The sequence below is a fragment of the Macaca mulatta genome, chromosome 7 (assembly GCF_049350105.2).
Source record: "Macaca mulatta isolate MMU2019108-1 chromosome 7, T2T-MMU8v2.0, whole genome shotgun sequence".
NCBI classification, from domain to species: domain Eukaryota; kingdom Metazoa; phylum Chordata; class Mammalia; order Primates; family Cercopithecidae; genus Macaca; species Macaca mulatta.
The window spans coordinates 44,951,308-44,967,812 of NC_133412.1; the positions used below are offsets into that span (position 1 = coordinate 44,951,308).

General features: G+C 43.3%; 1 protein-coding gene across 1 annotated transcript in view; it reads left to right on the plus strand.

The window, feature by feature from the left end:
• IQCH (IQ motif containing H) overlaps positions 1 to 16,505 on the plus strand; it is a 158,209-nt gene that overhangs the window by 73,614 nt on the left and 68,090 nt on the right. The window contains exons 9-10 of the mRNA XM_077939630.1: positions 11,575 to 11,695; positions 16,003 to 16,289. Coding sequence (XP_077795756.1) covers positions 11,575 to 11,695; positions 16,003 to 16,289 — 408 coding nt within the window. The remainder of the gene's footprint in view (positions 1 to 11,574; positions 11,696 to 16,002; positions 16,290 to 16,505) is intronic.

A 16,505-nucleotide genomic window follows, 5' to 3' on the forward strand; every position in this document is an offset into this window, starting at 1 on the left:
ATTTGTGGGAAACACAAATATTCCTGGAACACAGAGGCCACTGCTCTCAAATTTCTTCCCTTTCCTAGATGACAGAAGAGCTGGCAAACTGGGAGGTGTAGGGGGCTATCAGTACACACACCTCAGAGCTGGAGAGGAGGAGCCCTGCCTGGGAGTTTCTAGATTCAGCTCTTGCAACCCAACTGCCTCACATACCTGGTTATGTGCATGGGTGATGAGAGAGAATTTTAGACATCACCCTTTGATTGTTCACGGGAATGACAGATTTTCAGTGCCTTTCTCAATCAATTTCAATGCCTTTCTCAATTTACAGGCTCACTAAAATGATCACGATAGTATCATTCCCAAAAAGCTTGGAGTAAATTCCCAAAAAGCTTGGAGTAGCCCACCTTCACAATCAGATGTAGCATTAAAAATACTGTACGCATTTAAAACCCTGGTTTTTAGCTCAGTGCAGTTGGTCACTCCTGTAATATTTTGTAATCCCAACACTTTGGAAGGTCGAGGTAGGAGTTGGCTTGAGGCCAAGAGTTCAAGACCAGCCTGGGCAATATAGTAAGACCCTATCTCTACAAAAAATTTAAAAATTAGCTGTGTGTCTGTAGTTCCAGCTACTTAGGAGCCTGAAGAAAGAGGATCACTCGAGCCCAGGAGTTTGAGGCTGCAATGAGCCATGACTGCACCACCACTCTCCAGCCTGGGTGACAGAACAAGACTCCTATCTCTACAAGCAGAAACACCCTGTTTTTAAAACAATAAGCAACCAAATATTTTGTTTTTGTTTTAATTTTTTTAGTCTCCTATTCCAGGTTGACATAGTAAACTGCCTTTTAAGCGGAATGAGTGATGGAACAGGCTAGTCATTCAGGGTAGCTAAGAGGTAGTCTGACTTCCTGGGGTACCATAGCCAGGGACACCTAGGTTAGACTCCCATGCTTCCTGGGGGATAACCATAGGCAAATTACTTCAGCTCTCCAAGTCTCCCTTTCTCTATCTGTAAAGAGAGATTAGTACCTGTCTCATGGGGAAGTGGTGACAAGTAAATGAGAAAATTCTGTGAATTGGCGAGCAGCGTGCTTAGCACATAATAAGACTTTAAGAAATGCTACCTATTATTATTATTATTATTACCATAAAATTGTATTACAACAAAATACAGGTAACATTGAACAAGGACATACAACTTAATCTTTCTTTGGTGATTTAGAAGGTTCTTTAGGCTCTGGTGGGCTTCCAAGGTATTGCTGTCTATGTCCATTAGCCATCATTATATGTGGTTGTGGCTGTTGAAGATACAGAATGTTGGTTGATCCAGTTGTTCCCAGCCTATGCTTTACCCAGACAGTGCCTTGGAAAGAATAAGTCTTCATAGCAGCCTGCTTTCTTCTCATTTAGAAATATAAAACCGTTCAATTTATTTGAACTTTCTATGAGTTGAATAAAGAGGCTTGACGAAGTAGGGACTATTCTGACCAAAAGATTGCAACCCAGTGGCTTTCTTTTCTGGTTCCAGTTGGTGTATTTTCTAATTAGTGTAGCAGCACGTCACCACAATCATTGGAAAGTCTTAATCATTTACATATTTGTCTTTATCGCCGAGAATGACTTAGAATGTTTTCTTCCAGTTCAGTGGGTATTTTCATGAAGCTGCCAGGGTTGAGTTTGAGGTGTCTCTCTGTGCCTGAGGAAGATGACAGGAGAAGGAAAATTGCCTCCCCAAGTGAAATGAAAGCCAGGGTACCCCTTCTGAGGACCTATAATAATCAGCTACACAAGCTGTTGGTTTGTGTGTCCTATTGATTTAATATGCTTCTAATCAGTACATAAAGCTATGGGCCTGCAGTGTTAATTTTTCATATGCTTACAAAGTACCCTTTGATTTTCTGTCACACGTTAATTACAGCGTTTTGCCATTAAATAGGAAGCTTTGTGTAAACTAATTACTAGGTAATCATTGTCTACTGCAAGCGTGCTGTTTGTACCTTTTATTTTATTCTAAAAATGCACAGATCTCACAGTCTGGAAACACTCTACCTTCCAGCCATTAGCTCTCACTAATTCATAGCATTATTGTGGTGCGAGTGTAGGAGTTGTAATTGTTGTGGTATCAGAGCTGTTAATTACCGGAGTAAACAGTTGAAATGGTGCCAAGGTCTATTGTACAAGGCAGAGAAAAGGAGGTTTAAATGTTACTCCCACCATCTGGGGACTGGAGGAGAGGCAAATGCTTGAAAACAGCAGTGAGGCGCTATCGCCGCTTCAGCTCCAGGGTTGGCGGCCATATGGATCCCGAATACTTTGAATCAATTGAATTTAACTGCCAGTTTTTCGCAATAACAGCGTGGAAGGAAGGAATAAAGCAAAAGACGAGAGGAACGAGAATTGGTTAGTGTTCTCACATCCAGGAAGTCCCCGTTGGAGGTCTTTTGGAAAGGTCTGCTTTGCTGAAAACCACAGAACAGGCATGGGCATTTGGAACGGTTTCAGAATGAGTTTTACTCTCCTCTGACGGTGACTGCGCCATTTGCTTCTGGTCGTCTGTCCTTGGTGCCCCTCGGTGAGACAGGGATGCCCTTGAGAAGGCTCAGACTTTCCTGTCACTGTGCCAGATCCAACAAAAATTCTGACTTTGGAATTCACTGATTTACCATCCTGGTATTTTAACGAGCATGGTCTGTGGAAAGAAAACAATCAATCTATAATGCTACTACATCTGCCTCAAGTGTATGCATCTGTATGTGTGGAAATATCAAAGAAGGCACAGCTCTTCGCTCTGATAAAGAAAGGTCGCTGCTTGCCCATTCCTTTTGCATAAAATTAAAATATAAATTCTCCCGATAGTGTCTCATTTCATTCCACAGACTCACTCCTCTCCCCCACTACTTGAATGAAAAATCAAGTCCAAAGGGCACATGTGTTTCCTTTTGTTTTTAATTTTCAATTAAAGAGCTTTCATCAGCATATGCAATTTTCTCAACCAGCGATATTTCTCTAACTGGAAAGAAAGACCCCATTACCAGTAATGATAATTATGGCTACTTCCACTTATGGCTGATTTTAAAACCACATGGTTTCTGCTTTAAAATATTGCATGATCTTTAGAACAGGCATGTGTATTTACTTGATGTCACTCTTCTATTTTAATATAATTTCCTTAAAACCATTTTCCAATGTTAAAAATATTTTTAAAACACCAGTCACTTGCTGCTGTAACTACTTTTTAATATCATTTCCCAACCATGAACATATTCTTCTTTTTGTAAACCACCCTGGATTATTTATCTTTAATTGTTCCTTTAGCAGATGTCGAAGTAATTCCGGGAGTAGTGTAAACAACTCCCTGAAAGAAAAGGATCGCAGGCCCTCACGTACACCATGAACCAAGGATGGGGCTTGTCGGGGTTTTGATGATGGCAATTTTGTCCCGGGGAAAAATGTTCCTGCCTTTGTGTATGTGCAAAGTTCAATTACGAATTTCAAGAAGCATTTAATCTTTATCTATTGAAACCCCCAGCATGCAGCGCGCACGGGGTGAGCCTAGAAAGAAAACCACAGCCCCCTGTGGTGAGGGGAAAAAAGAAACAGCAGTTTAAGTGCTGGAAAGTTGAAAGGGAATGAACCTCTCCAGTGTGTGTGGTCGGGGGCAAAGCAGTTGCGCTGAGCTTTGGAATGGAGGCACAACATATGTGCCTCAGTTGGACAAAACGCTTCTCGAGTCAAATCAACTGCTAGGCCTGCATGTTGGTGCAAGGTGGAGGCCTAGATAATGAGGGACAGACTCCTCGAGAAGCAGCGAGTGGATAATGCTACATAAGTATGGAATTATATACCGCATTTTCACCATTCTGTTTAATGAGAGCCGCCACCGCAGCGAATCACTTGCCACACAGCCGAAATGGGCCATTAGCTATCAAGGGAAAATTGTCTTTGCCGCTTTCAGCAGATGGAGCAAATATTTTACAAAGCAATTTTACATACCAAAAACATTTGTGTGCCTTGGTAATGTTGGCTGTTTTACATTATGTTACCTTCTACAGCAGCATAATTTTCCATCTCATCGAAGGCAAAGTTGGCATTTTTGATTTTTAAATTCTCAATTAACAATTAAACATGGAGTATTAAAGCAGTCCTTAAACTTTAAGTAGGTGTGGGAAGTAGTTTATGACTTGCCAAAGACATTTTCATTTTTTCTTCATCCTCTCAGCATATTTTTGCACTCTAAAGAGGGACTATTTCTAATAATCTGGATGGAAAGGAAGGAGTGGAAACTCCACTGCTGATTGCAGAATGAGAGTTACCAATGCACACAGTGGTCAGAGCATTTGCTGGCTGAAAACACCCATCATGGATTGTGGATACACAGTTTGGTTCACCCATTTGCATCAGTTTAAAATGTTTTAAGTTTCAAGTAACAGAAAACCCAACCCAAAATGGCCTTAAAAGTAAAGAGAATTTATTATCTCAGGTAACTAAAAATCCAAACATTGGTCTGGCTTCAGACAAGGCTCAATGATGTCACCAAGGACCCAGTTACTTTCCACTTTCCTCTACACTGCGCACCATTCTAAGACTGGCCATCCTTAGGGTTACAAGATGGCTCCCAGTAGCTCCTGCAGTTTGTCCCTGCTCAAGGCGATAGGAAGAGAGAACATCTCCTAGCATTCTCAGAAGAGCATAAAGCTGCTTTCTCAGAAGGCCCCAGGAAGTGCTTCCTAATATTTGATTGGTCTAATTGGGTCATGTGCGCATCCTGAACCAATCACTGTAGCCAGGACGTGGCTTTGCTCATCAGGCCCAATCCTTGCGGCTGAGTTGGAGGGCAGCACTCTCAATCAACTCACATAGTTAGGCATGGGGAAAGGATTGGTCCTGAAAGAAGTTTGTAATATTACCCTGAAAGAGGGGACATAGATGCTGGGCAGCCAGTGACAAAGGCCCATGCTACCATATTTTCATACATTTGACAGCACTGACTTAGCATCACCTGTGGATGATGGAATCCAGCCCAGACTGAGTACTTGTGCCTTGATGGCAGTTACCAGCACAGATTCCACTGCACCATGGCACACTGGTAGCAATTGGGTTTGAATCCCAGTTTTGCCACTTTATGGCAGTGTGACATGAAGAGGGGATGACAATATCTACCTCAGAGAGTGGCTGAGATAATAAATGTAAACCACCCTGCACATGCCTACCACATGGTGAGCTTTTAATCATTAAAAGCTTTTAGGCTTTTAATAAAGCCTAAAAAGTGACTAAAATGTATCCTGTGCACAGGGAGGCAGCCCTTCTAAATTCACCCTCAAATGTGGAACCCCTCCCTTCTCAATCTGTGTACCACTAGCTGATTCAAATCCTGAGCACCTTTCATGGTGCTTCACACTTGACACTCTGAAGAGGCAGCAGGGCCAGTGGGGAGCACTCACCCAGGAGTCAGAGGCAGCCAGAGAGCACCTGCGGCCTCCTAGTGTGACTGGAGAAGCCCTCGTTCCCTCTTCTGTGACATGAGGCATTTGTCCTAGATAGTCCACATGGCTCCTTTCAACACTGACAGTCTTGCTTACTTTTTCAGGTCATTGTCTTGCCCTTTTCACTCTCTAATCCTCCATCTAGGGATGTCAGAAGCATCTAGAAAGCAGAACCATGTAGGCAGGTCCCTTGATTTTCTTTTGAACGCCATCAGTGTCTGATATGGGAGATTTGAGGTGATTAACCAAAAAGTTATTAATTCACCACTGCAGATTGGCACATGACCCATTTACACCAATGTGTGTCTGTATGTGTGTATGTGTGTGTAATACACACACACACACAGAGGCACTCTTGGAATTTACTTGGTTGGGGAAGCTAACGCTAGAGTTTGAAGTAGCTTTAGTCATTGAGTGCAGTATTAAGCTTTAGTCATTGAGTGCAGTGGATAGTTTACCTGCTTCCCCTAAGATATCCTGAATCTCATTCATTCAGACATCTCTTCCTTCAAATTTACACTTTCTTGATAGAAAAAGAGAGAGCAAGAGGCAAGGTACATACTTGGTAGACAAGGATCTCTGGGGTGCATCGGCCAGGCTGGTGGAGCCCCATGCCTTCTGCAGATGTCTTGGAACCTTCCAAGGTCCTGACAATTGTTGATGCACTCTGAGAGGTAAATGTGGGCACTGGAAAAAGTGGAGGCAAGCCTGTACAGTGGCAAAGATGGGGCTGAAGTTTCTTCTTATGGGAATTACCCTAGAGCTATCAGCCCCACAAAACTAGCAGCTAATTGCATTCCCAGAGCCAGTGCAATCATGATGGAATGAAAATCTGGAATTCTGACTTTTTTCAAAAGTGTATTTTTTTTCTAGCACTTGTTTATTACCTACAAGGTATATATTTTTCTTTCCACACTTCCCAAGTCATTAGCTCTAAATGATCTGTTCAAAATGGATAATAGACTCTCTGAAACACTGATGTGGTCATCCATCGTCCATCACCTTGGTATTACTCAATTACTCAATGCAAAGCAAAAAAACTTCCTAACTACTCATTTCAAAAGGTTTTTTGTTTGTTTGTTTGTTTTAGAGGCAGAGTTTTGCCCTTGTTGCCCAGGCTGGAGTGCAATGACGCGATCTCAATTTACTGCAACCTCTGCCTCCTGGATTCAAGCAATTCTCCTGCCTCAGCCTCCCAAATAGCTGGGATTACAGGTGCCCACCACCATGCCCAGCTAATTTTTGTATTTTTAGTAGAGACAGAGTTTCACCATGCTAGTCAAACTGGGCGTGCACTCCTGACCTCAAGTGATCCGCCCACCTCAGCCTCCCAAACAAAGTGCTGGGATTACAGGCATGAGCCACCGTGCCCGGCCTCATTTCACAAGTTTTTAAGATAAAGATGTGCCCCTGTTGCTGGCTTATAACAGATACTCAATATATATACACTTTGGGAAGGTAGAAAAGGGAGGAGGAAGGCAAGCTAGAAATGGTTCCCCTAACACTCTTATTTTCTGTCTTTAATCATTTGTTGAACATGACAACTCACTGAGTGATGATCTTACACAAGCCTCTTAAAGTCCCTCAGCTTCCCATTTTAAAGCAAGAGAAATAGCATGGTAGTGGCTACCACAGAGTGTTGCTGAAAGGACCGAATGAGATCATGAATGTGAACCTGTGACAAGAGAAAGTATTTTACAAATACTATTCTAATGATTCACATGAATTGGAGTGTTTGTCTGTTATGGAAGGGGTGTGTGTGTGTGTGTGTGTGTGTGTGTGTGTGTGTGTGTGTATATACATAAGTTTGTTTTGAACAGAATAAACTTGAAGAGCTACAGATCTTCCCTTACCAGCATCTGCCCTTAAAGTTGTGGCATTATGTTTGAACTATGCAAAATGATAAAAACTCGAGAGCAGAAAGCCCCCCAAAAACTGAGAGCTTGCATCTGACATTGATAGACCCTTTGTGGCCGTTGGGACCTTGTTGCTTCTTGGGAAAAGGGTGTTCTTAGCTTGTTAAACCACTGCTGCGATGGAGTCCTTTGCTCCTGGATTTGAACTCTCGCCTAACCCACCAGTTCACAAGCAGCTTCTGAGTACCAGCAGAAACCAGACTGTAAAAGGTTGTTTTGTTGCGGGGGGGGGGATAAAATAAAATGAAGCTTTCACCAAGAATGTCATTTTTCTGACCTTACTTGAATATATGAGCTGCAGGTCCTGCTGTATTTTTTTGGTTTGTTTTGTAGAGATGGGAAGACAATTTCCGTTGGTGCTGAGGCCATTCTTAGTATAATCCTTGTTTTTCCCGTCAGACGCTTTCAAAATAAAGAAATAAATTAAACAGTTAATACCCCTCTCCTCTTACCTCGCATGATTCCTCTCCATGCCTTTTTCTCAGAGAATGAATCATGGCCCCACGCTGCCTCTGTGTGCCCCAGCATCCCTATTGAATGTCACCCCGCCAGGGCCTTCAGCTGTGGACCTCTCATGGTGGGACACGATTACTCCTCCAGATTCCAGCAGCTGACTTTCCTCTAGGAAATTTAGCCCCTTACTGTGGCTTTGTGCACAGTGAAAACTCCAAGCGTCAAAGCAGAATGGCTGGCTTTGTGAGCAGAGGTGTTGGCAGAAGCCTGGCACAGTGTCCAGATGCCACACGCAAGCAGCAGGCTGATGAGTTACTTATTGGCCCTCACATAGTATGTTGCATCTGAGGTGACACTTCATAAATGCGACCTCATTTATCTTCCCGATGCCCTTCAGAGGCAGGGAATCCCATAAAGTCTGCCCAGGAAGAGTCTGTGGTTCTTAAGCAGCCTTCCCTCCAGCTGCTTCCTGAGCAGCAAGGAGGAGCCCATTGAGAGGTTTCACGTTTTATCTTATTCTGTAACTTCAGCTTTAAGGACTACATCCTATGTTTACTAGCACTGTGACTCATTCCACAGACATTTAGTGTTCCCTGTGCTAGGGACTGGGAGACTGACCTCAAAGCCGGTGCCCATGCCATTAAGCAGCCCAGAGAGAGCTGGAGAGCAGGGAGAAAGCTTTCTCTCCCAACTAGGGTGGGAGAGAAGGCTTCCTGGAGGAGATGTGGCTGGAACCACCTCAGGAAGGATGAGGAGGAGTCAGCAAGGGGAGGAAGAGGAAGAAGGGAGGCAGAGGAGGGCAGGTTCAGGGGAGGCTGGGGGCTGGGCAGGAAAGTGAGGCCGCATTAGGAGTCAGAGGCCATATCACAGAGGACCTTCCTCATCTGTCGTGTTGAGGAGTTTGGACTTGATCCTCAAGCTGAAGGACATCTTTCAAGATTTACGTGGCAAGGCTTTTACCTACTCCTTCACTGCCTTTTCTCCCTCTCTCCCCAACACCAAAAAAAAAAAAAAAAATTATATACTTATAAACACTTTTTGTCTAGTCCAGTTGCTTAAAAGGCCTGACATTCTGTAATTTTTGCTGTATAGATGAGTGAACGATTTCTCTTTGGACTGCCTTGGTATGAATGGCCAGATAGTGTGTAACTGGTAGATGATTTCACGTTCCCCAGCAGTAGGGCAGAAAAAGCCATTTAATCAAGGCAGAACAAAGAAATTCCCACTTTCCTGACAGAGGGCCTGGGCTGTGAGACTTCCTTTCCTTGCCATTCCATTTTCCAGAGAAGAGTGGGATTCTAACGCTGTGTTTCATTGTCCCAGCTTTGGGGCACTTCATGAATCAGAGATAAAATGGAATGGTTTTAACTGAAACAAGTGTAAAAAGAAAGATGGATTTTGGAGACTGTTCAGAGAAGGAACAAAGGAGTCCGGGTTGCTGGAGCTGCGCATTTCGCATGCTTGTTTAAAATTTAGATGCAGGGCTTTGGGGCGATCAGGTAATTCACAGTAAAGATCAGAGAAAATGTGCACCGTGTATAGGATGTGAAGGAGGGAAAAGGCCCATTGCTTTGACAGCAGTTTCCTTGCTTCTGCATCACAAGGCAGAGCTCTCTGCATGAGCGCTTCCCCAGCCCTTCTTCACAGACCTCCTCCCACTCTGCAGGGAGTCGTCCTGAGCTGAGTGTGAGCCAGGGCACTCTCCGCCTTTCAGGGAGGTTCTGTTTTGTATGTCAAGCACTTACTAAGCTAACTAATGAAACTCTCCCACCAAGATTTTCTGGATATTTCGGAAGTTATTCAGATTTTTTGAACCTGCTGAGAGCATAGTGTCAGATGTTTAGTCTTCTGCTGTGGTTTGTCAGTAGGCACTGGACCTAGAATCAGCCAGCTGTTCCAAGGAGTTGGGGCAGGCAGTGCATAGAGGACAATCACTTTTTAATGGTAGGGAAATTGGAAATCAGTGTGTGTGATTTCTAAGATTCCAATCCCACACCCAAAGCTGATCCCTCCAAATTACTGCACTGTCACTCAGATTCAGAAGTTCCCCCGCAACCTAAAGTAAATCTGAGTTTCTCTTGTCAGTGCTCCTTATTTTGAGTATGAATAGTGTCTGTCATGTGAGTTTTGGTCCAGTACCCTGCCTCACTTCTGGCAGAAATAAAATCTGAAGAGGTGGCTTTTATTTGAAAAAGTTTAGACAGTCTAAGAGGAAGAGTATCGCAACTTAGGACATCTAAAAAAAATTGTCCTGGCAAACCAAGGCTTTTTATATCAAAAGCCAGACTTCTTATTCATTGAGGATTCCATACTGATTTCATTTTGACAGGAGGCTCTTTAGTCTTTGGGTTGTTTTACAAATGGTATGGGGCCAGCCTCACATCCAGGCAGATGAGACTGTGACCTAGGGGGGATTTCAGGCAAACTGAGGCTGGCCCCAATACTCCTTCCCACCTAACTCTTCCAACCCATCCCTACCTAAAATCCCACCTTTACAGCTTCAGCCATAGTTTAAGGCTTTGATGATGAAGTTGTAGGATGCAGACATCCACCAACAAGGGGAAAATGGCACAGATTAAAGAGATGGAAGATGACTGGGCACTGTAGCTCATAGCTGTAATCCAGCACTTTAGGAGGCTGAGGGAGGAGGACTGCTTGAGACCAGGAGTTTGATACCAGCCTGGACAACACAGACCCATCTCTACAAATATATTTTTTAATTAGCCGTGCATGGTGGTGTGTACACGTAGTCCCAGCCAATTGGGAGGCTAAGGCAGGAGGATCATTGGAGCCCAGGAGACTGAGGCTGCAGTGAGCTATGATCACACTACTGTACTCTAGCCTGGGTGACAGAGCAAGGCCCTGTCTCAAAAAAATTTAAAAGAAAAATTAAAAATATATATGGAGGTGGCTGGGTGCAGTGGCTCACGCCTATAATCCCAACACTTTGGGAGGCTGAGGTGGGTGGATCACCTGAGGTCAGGAGTTCGAGATCAGTATGACCAACATGGTGAAACCCCGTCTACTAAAAATACAAAATTAGGCTGGGTGCGATGGCTCACGCCTGTAATCCCAGCACTTTGGGAGGCTGAGGCGGGCGGATCACCTGAGGTCAGGAGTTTGAGACCAGCCTGACCAACATGGAGAAACCCTGTCTCTACTAAAAATATAAAATTAGCTGGGCGTGGTGGTGCATGCCTGTAATTCCAGCTACTGGGGAGGCTGAGGCGGGAGAATCGCTTGAACCCGGGAGGCGGAGGTTGCGCTGAGCCGAGATTGTGCCATTGCACTCCAGCCTGGGCAACAAGAGCAAAACTGTCTCAAAAAAAAAAAAAATAAGAAAGAGAAAAACAAAAACAAAAACAATTAACTCCACATTTTATATAAAAGGAAACTGAGGCCCAGAGCGAGAAAAGATATTGCCCAAGGACACTCTGCTGGTCAGGCTGCCACCTGCAGTGGGTCTGAAACTTGGTTTCCTGATGCCCAGAAAGAAGGGTGCCTTTCAGAGACAACAGGAACAATGAAGAGTTTTTAGGGAGGCCAAATCACTTTTGAAATATGAAAACTGAAATGGCTGAAAAAAGAGAGAACATTTTCAAAATGGCTTTCTGACTCTGGGTAAACAGTAACCACATTTTTTTTGCCTGTTGGAGGCCTGGTTTTTAATCACTCCACAAGCAGTTTTCATTTCTGTAGTAAAATTGCTTGTGGTTCTATTTAATTTGTTTCTGCAGGAGCCAGCTTTGGTGAAGATCTCCGAGGAGCTGGCGGGCATTTTAGCACAGCACGCACAGCCAGTCAATGAGAAACGGTTCCCGACGTGGAGGAAATTCCTCCAAACATTTCTCAGTCAAGGTAAATAAGACTGTAAAGTTTCTATTGAGGATTAGTCTACACAACTTTGGATTCTAGTTTTGGGTCAACTGGGGCCAATTTCAATACTTTGCATCTCCTGTGTTGGTTTAGAAAAGTGCTCCTATGGTTTTCTTTTTCAAATGTTGCCTAAATATTTATCTTACACCCAGCCTCTTAAGTAAATAGGAACCTAGTATGCCAAGCATGGCATGGGGAGCTCAAGATTCTGGGCCTGTTTTTACACCACAAACTTCTCCTGAGAGGTGGGCTTTGGAATCAGATTACCTGGGTCTGGATCCCATCCATGACTTTGAGCAAGGTTCTTAAACCCACCAAGGCCTGGTTTCCTCACTTATTTACCTTACAGGGTCATTGGGTGGATTCAATGAAATACAGATATGAAAGTTTCTACCACAGAACCTTACACAAAATCATCTTTAATAAGTGTTAGTTTCTCCTCCTGTTTTCTAGGAGAGCAGAAATGGTCTCGCTTCCAGTTGTGAATATAACATTTCCAAACAAGGGTTTGCTAGAGTCCAGGAACAAAGCGAGCCTCCATTCCTTTCATCCTCCTCCTCCTACTTCATCCTCATTTCCTAACAACATTGGGTGGTCCATGAATGGGGGAATGAATGGAGTGAATGATGCCTGTCTGCCATCTCAGAGGTCCCTGTGAGGGTGCTACACAGAGGCACACCCATGCGACGGCCCTCACTCTCTAGGAGGTTACAGTGCAAGACATATTATATGCTTACCCACATGCACAAGAAGAGAGGGTTAGTATAACAGGCCACAGAAGGTATCTTCCCACTGCTATCAAGTGATAATAATAATCTCAGCAATAGTCAATAATGATAAGATAATGTCATGTCAGATGATAACAGCAGCAGCAATAGCCCAGTGATGATAATAGCACAGTGATGATAAAACAGTGAGCTTAGACAGTGCTTATCATGGGCCAGGCACTCTTCTAAGTATATCTACGTTAACTTATTGAAGCTTCCTAACCATCCTATGAGGTGGGCACCATTATCACCCTCATTTTATAGAGGTGGGAAGCTGAAGTACGAAAGATTAACCCCAAGTCACTCTGCTAACACATAGAAGAGCCCATGAAAAGCGACCTCTGTGCTGCTCCAGGAGTCTTGAGCAGAGCCAGTGGTTACATTTATCAGGGCATATCATAGCTCAATGTATGAGAGTGTATGAAAGGACAGATCTGTTGGTTGTTGGAATATACTGGCTGGGCAGGGTGTATTGGGCACCCTGTTAATGAATTATTTAAGCAAGGGATTGAATGGCAGCCATCTAACAAGATTGCAGAAAAGAGATTCTTTGCAGGGGACAGTTGTGCTAGACAACTTCCAATGCCCTTTCAACTCTAAAATGTTGTGATTCTATAAATTTCCACATGTACCCACTGATAGACAAGTCAAAGTAAGGAAAGTCAACCCCATGCATAAATGGAAGAAAATCAAGTGGCTACCACACACACACACACACACACACACACACAAACACACACATACGATCAATAATAAGGTGTTTTTTCTTTTTTCTTTCTTTTTTTTTTTTTTTGAGATGGAGTTTCACTCTTGTTGCCCAGACTGGGATGCAGTGGCACCATCTCGGCTCACTGCAACCTCCGCCTCCTGGGTTCAAGCGATTCTCCTACCTCAGCCTCCTGAGTAACTGAGATTACAGGTGCACGCCACCATGCCCGGCTAATTTTTGTATTTTTAGTAGAGACAGGATTTCACCATGTTGGCCAGGCTGGTCTCGAACTCCTGACCTCAGGTGATCTACCTGCCTCGGCCTCCCAAAGTGCTGGGATTACAGGCGTGAACCACTGCACTCAGCCTGATGAGGTGGGTTTTTTTGTTTTGTTTTGTTTTTGTTTTTAAGTTATGGGGGGAAGACCATGATGATCTCCAGGCCCGTCCAGGTCAGGGTGTTAGGAAATTTCCAGATCTTCAAGCATCTGCCTGCAAAAGCCTCCCTCTAAACTATTTCTTTTCACGTGAGCTTTGTAGATGAGAAAGGCTTTCCCAGCAACTATCTCATCTGAGCTGTATAACCACAAGCTAAGGCTTCACCTCCACCTCCTGTTCATCTTTATCCTGCTTTCTCAGCCATGCTTATTTATGGAGAGCAGTACAAGCTTTATTAACTTAATTTTCTTCATGAAGAGACTGAAGCTCAGAGATAGGAGGGGACTTGGGCAAAATCACACAACAAATAAGTGGTAAATGGAACACAAAGTTATATCCTTCAATTTTAGCACATTTAAAAACCTAGGTCTTGAAAGTTATGTGTTTTCAAAGCTTCTGCCTTTCTGTCAACCCAGTGCATACGGCAGGCCCTGTATCAATGGTCCCCAACTGAGCCAGGGTGTCTCCCAGGTTTCCCGACTCTAAGGTCACCATCTCCCTCCCTCCAGCTTCCACCATTGCCTGTTTCATTCCATTTATGTTTTCTCCAGTGTGCTTATGGCCACAAAATGTGCTAGAGATTTGATTTCTAAATTGTCATAGGATTATGTCAAAAGCAATACTTTTTCATTTTCATTTTTATCTTTTGAGATAGGGTCTCACTCTGTCACCCAGACTGGAGTGCAGTGGCACAATTATAGCTCAGTGAAGCCTCGACCTCCCAGGCTCAGGCAATACTCCCATCTCAGCCTTCTGAGTAGCTGGGACTACAGGCGCACACCACCATGCCCAGCTAATTTATTGTTTACAATTTACAATTTTTTTTGTAGAGACAGGGTCTCACTTTGTGGCAATACCTTTTTCAGAAGAGGAATTAATTGCTCTGAGTGGAAGAAAATAACAGTGAAAAGGTTATGGTCATGATGCTGAGAAGATAGTACAAATAAGCTACTTTGAAATAAAATACCCAAGTAATCTTGTAACTTATGAATGATAGTGTGTTTCCACGGAAGTACTATCTTTCAAAACATAGGTGACAGCTAAAGCCACGAAGTTAACCAAAGCACAGAGACTCACTAGGTTTTTTACTTTTGTACATTTTTGTCATTGTTGTTTTGCTGCATTTACCTTGCTAAATCCCCAGCAACTGATGTTTAGGTATAGCACACACGACTAGGCCTCGTTTGAAGAAAAGAATGTCTCAAACCAAATAGAAAAATTAGGGTTTGAATATGTACCCTCCAAACTCGATTTTCCTTTTGAAACTTGGTGTTTGTTAGGACTACCTCTGACCAGATTTATAGACACTTAAGGAAAGTGCTTTTTGGATGAAGTAACAGATGACTGCATTTGAAAACTGCTCATTTTTTTATTTATGCTGTTCGCTTTTATTTATGCTGTTCGCTGTTCGCTTACACCTATAGGCAGAGGTCACACTTCTCCCAGCCCCCAGCAAATTTGTAAAATACAGGCCAAGTTTCTCTTAGTGCTGTCAGGTTCTAGACGGCACCCTATCTATGGAACACTTTGTTGTTTTTACTTTTAAATTATCTAACTGTTTACAAGTAATATCTTAAATTTTTTCTCTACAAAGAGGACATATACAGTAACATTTGTAAGTTGGGCCTAAAAACAGAAGATTGGGGCTATGTAATTTTTGTGGACACCACTGAGATAGGCCACAAATTAGCCAGAAAAATGTTGTTGCGGTGCTTGAACATCAGACTTGCCTCTGTGATTTTTGGCATTCAAAGAAAAAGGTAAAATGTAATAAATTATAAAGCTCTCATTATCAGCAGAGAGAGCACATGCGTTCTTCAAACACGGCAATATCTCTTGGTTCTATATTTTTAAAAACGTTTTATAACTGACTTTATATAGAAGTCCTTTGGCTGACATGATGGTCAATGCTCTCTCTGCCCGCAAAAAGCCCAAACCCGTCAAACCTTCAAAAAGCAGTGAAATTTACGCAAAAGAGCACACTGGTCATCAAGATGCCAACTGCGGACGATGGGCAGTTAATTCCCCATGAGGGATTTGATCATAATCCTTGGGTTCACTGTTTATGAGTGGGCATAGACCCAGTGATCCTCACGGTGTCTTCAAATTATAATCAGAATCAAAACTACCATTCACTGAGCCCTACATTATACCAAGCATTGGGCTAAATACTATAGATAGATACAGTATCTCTAAGATTCACAACAATCTAAAGAGGTAGGCTTTATTATGCCCATATTACAGATAAAGAAAAATAAGTTCAGAGAATGTAAGCTACTTGCCCAAAGTCTCTCAAGACATGGCAGATGCAGAATCTGAGCCCAAGTCAAACAAAATGAATGTGTCCTTTCACCTGCTCCACGTTTTTCCCACCAGGGGGTGTGATCGAAGCATTCCCACCTGCAGACAGCATCACCAACCTGACAGTGGACATGCTGATAGAGCCCAACGGGAAAATCAGCGTGCTGTCAACAGGGGACCAGCTTCATGCCGACAGCCCCTTCATCTCCTCTGGTACCACCGTGCCTCAGACCTCAGTGGATCCCCAAGTTCTCACTTATTTGTGCCTCCAAATTGGAAAAGCCTGCAGAATGAGAGATGTGGTTGGTTACTTTTCCATAGATCTGGTGACTTTTATTGATCCAAGCACCTTGGAACAGCAGGTAAGTTGAATGGATGCCACTCGAAATGCTGAAATCTGTAATGACTCTGCACCCTACACACCAGTGCAACAGGGAATACCAAGGCTCTTCTCAAATGCACTGATTCTCTGATGAGCTCGTTCTAAATTCAACACCTGCATGGTCCAGGCAAATCCAAGTGAGACCAGGCTTTATGTCCGGAAATACAGGGCCAGAGTTGTCTCATTCAGGTACAGT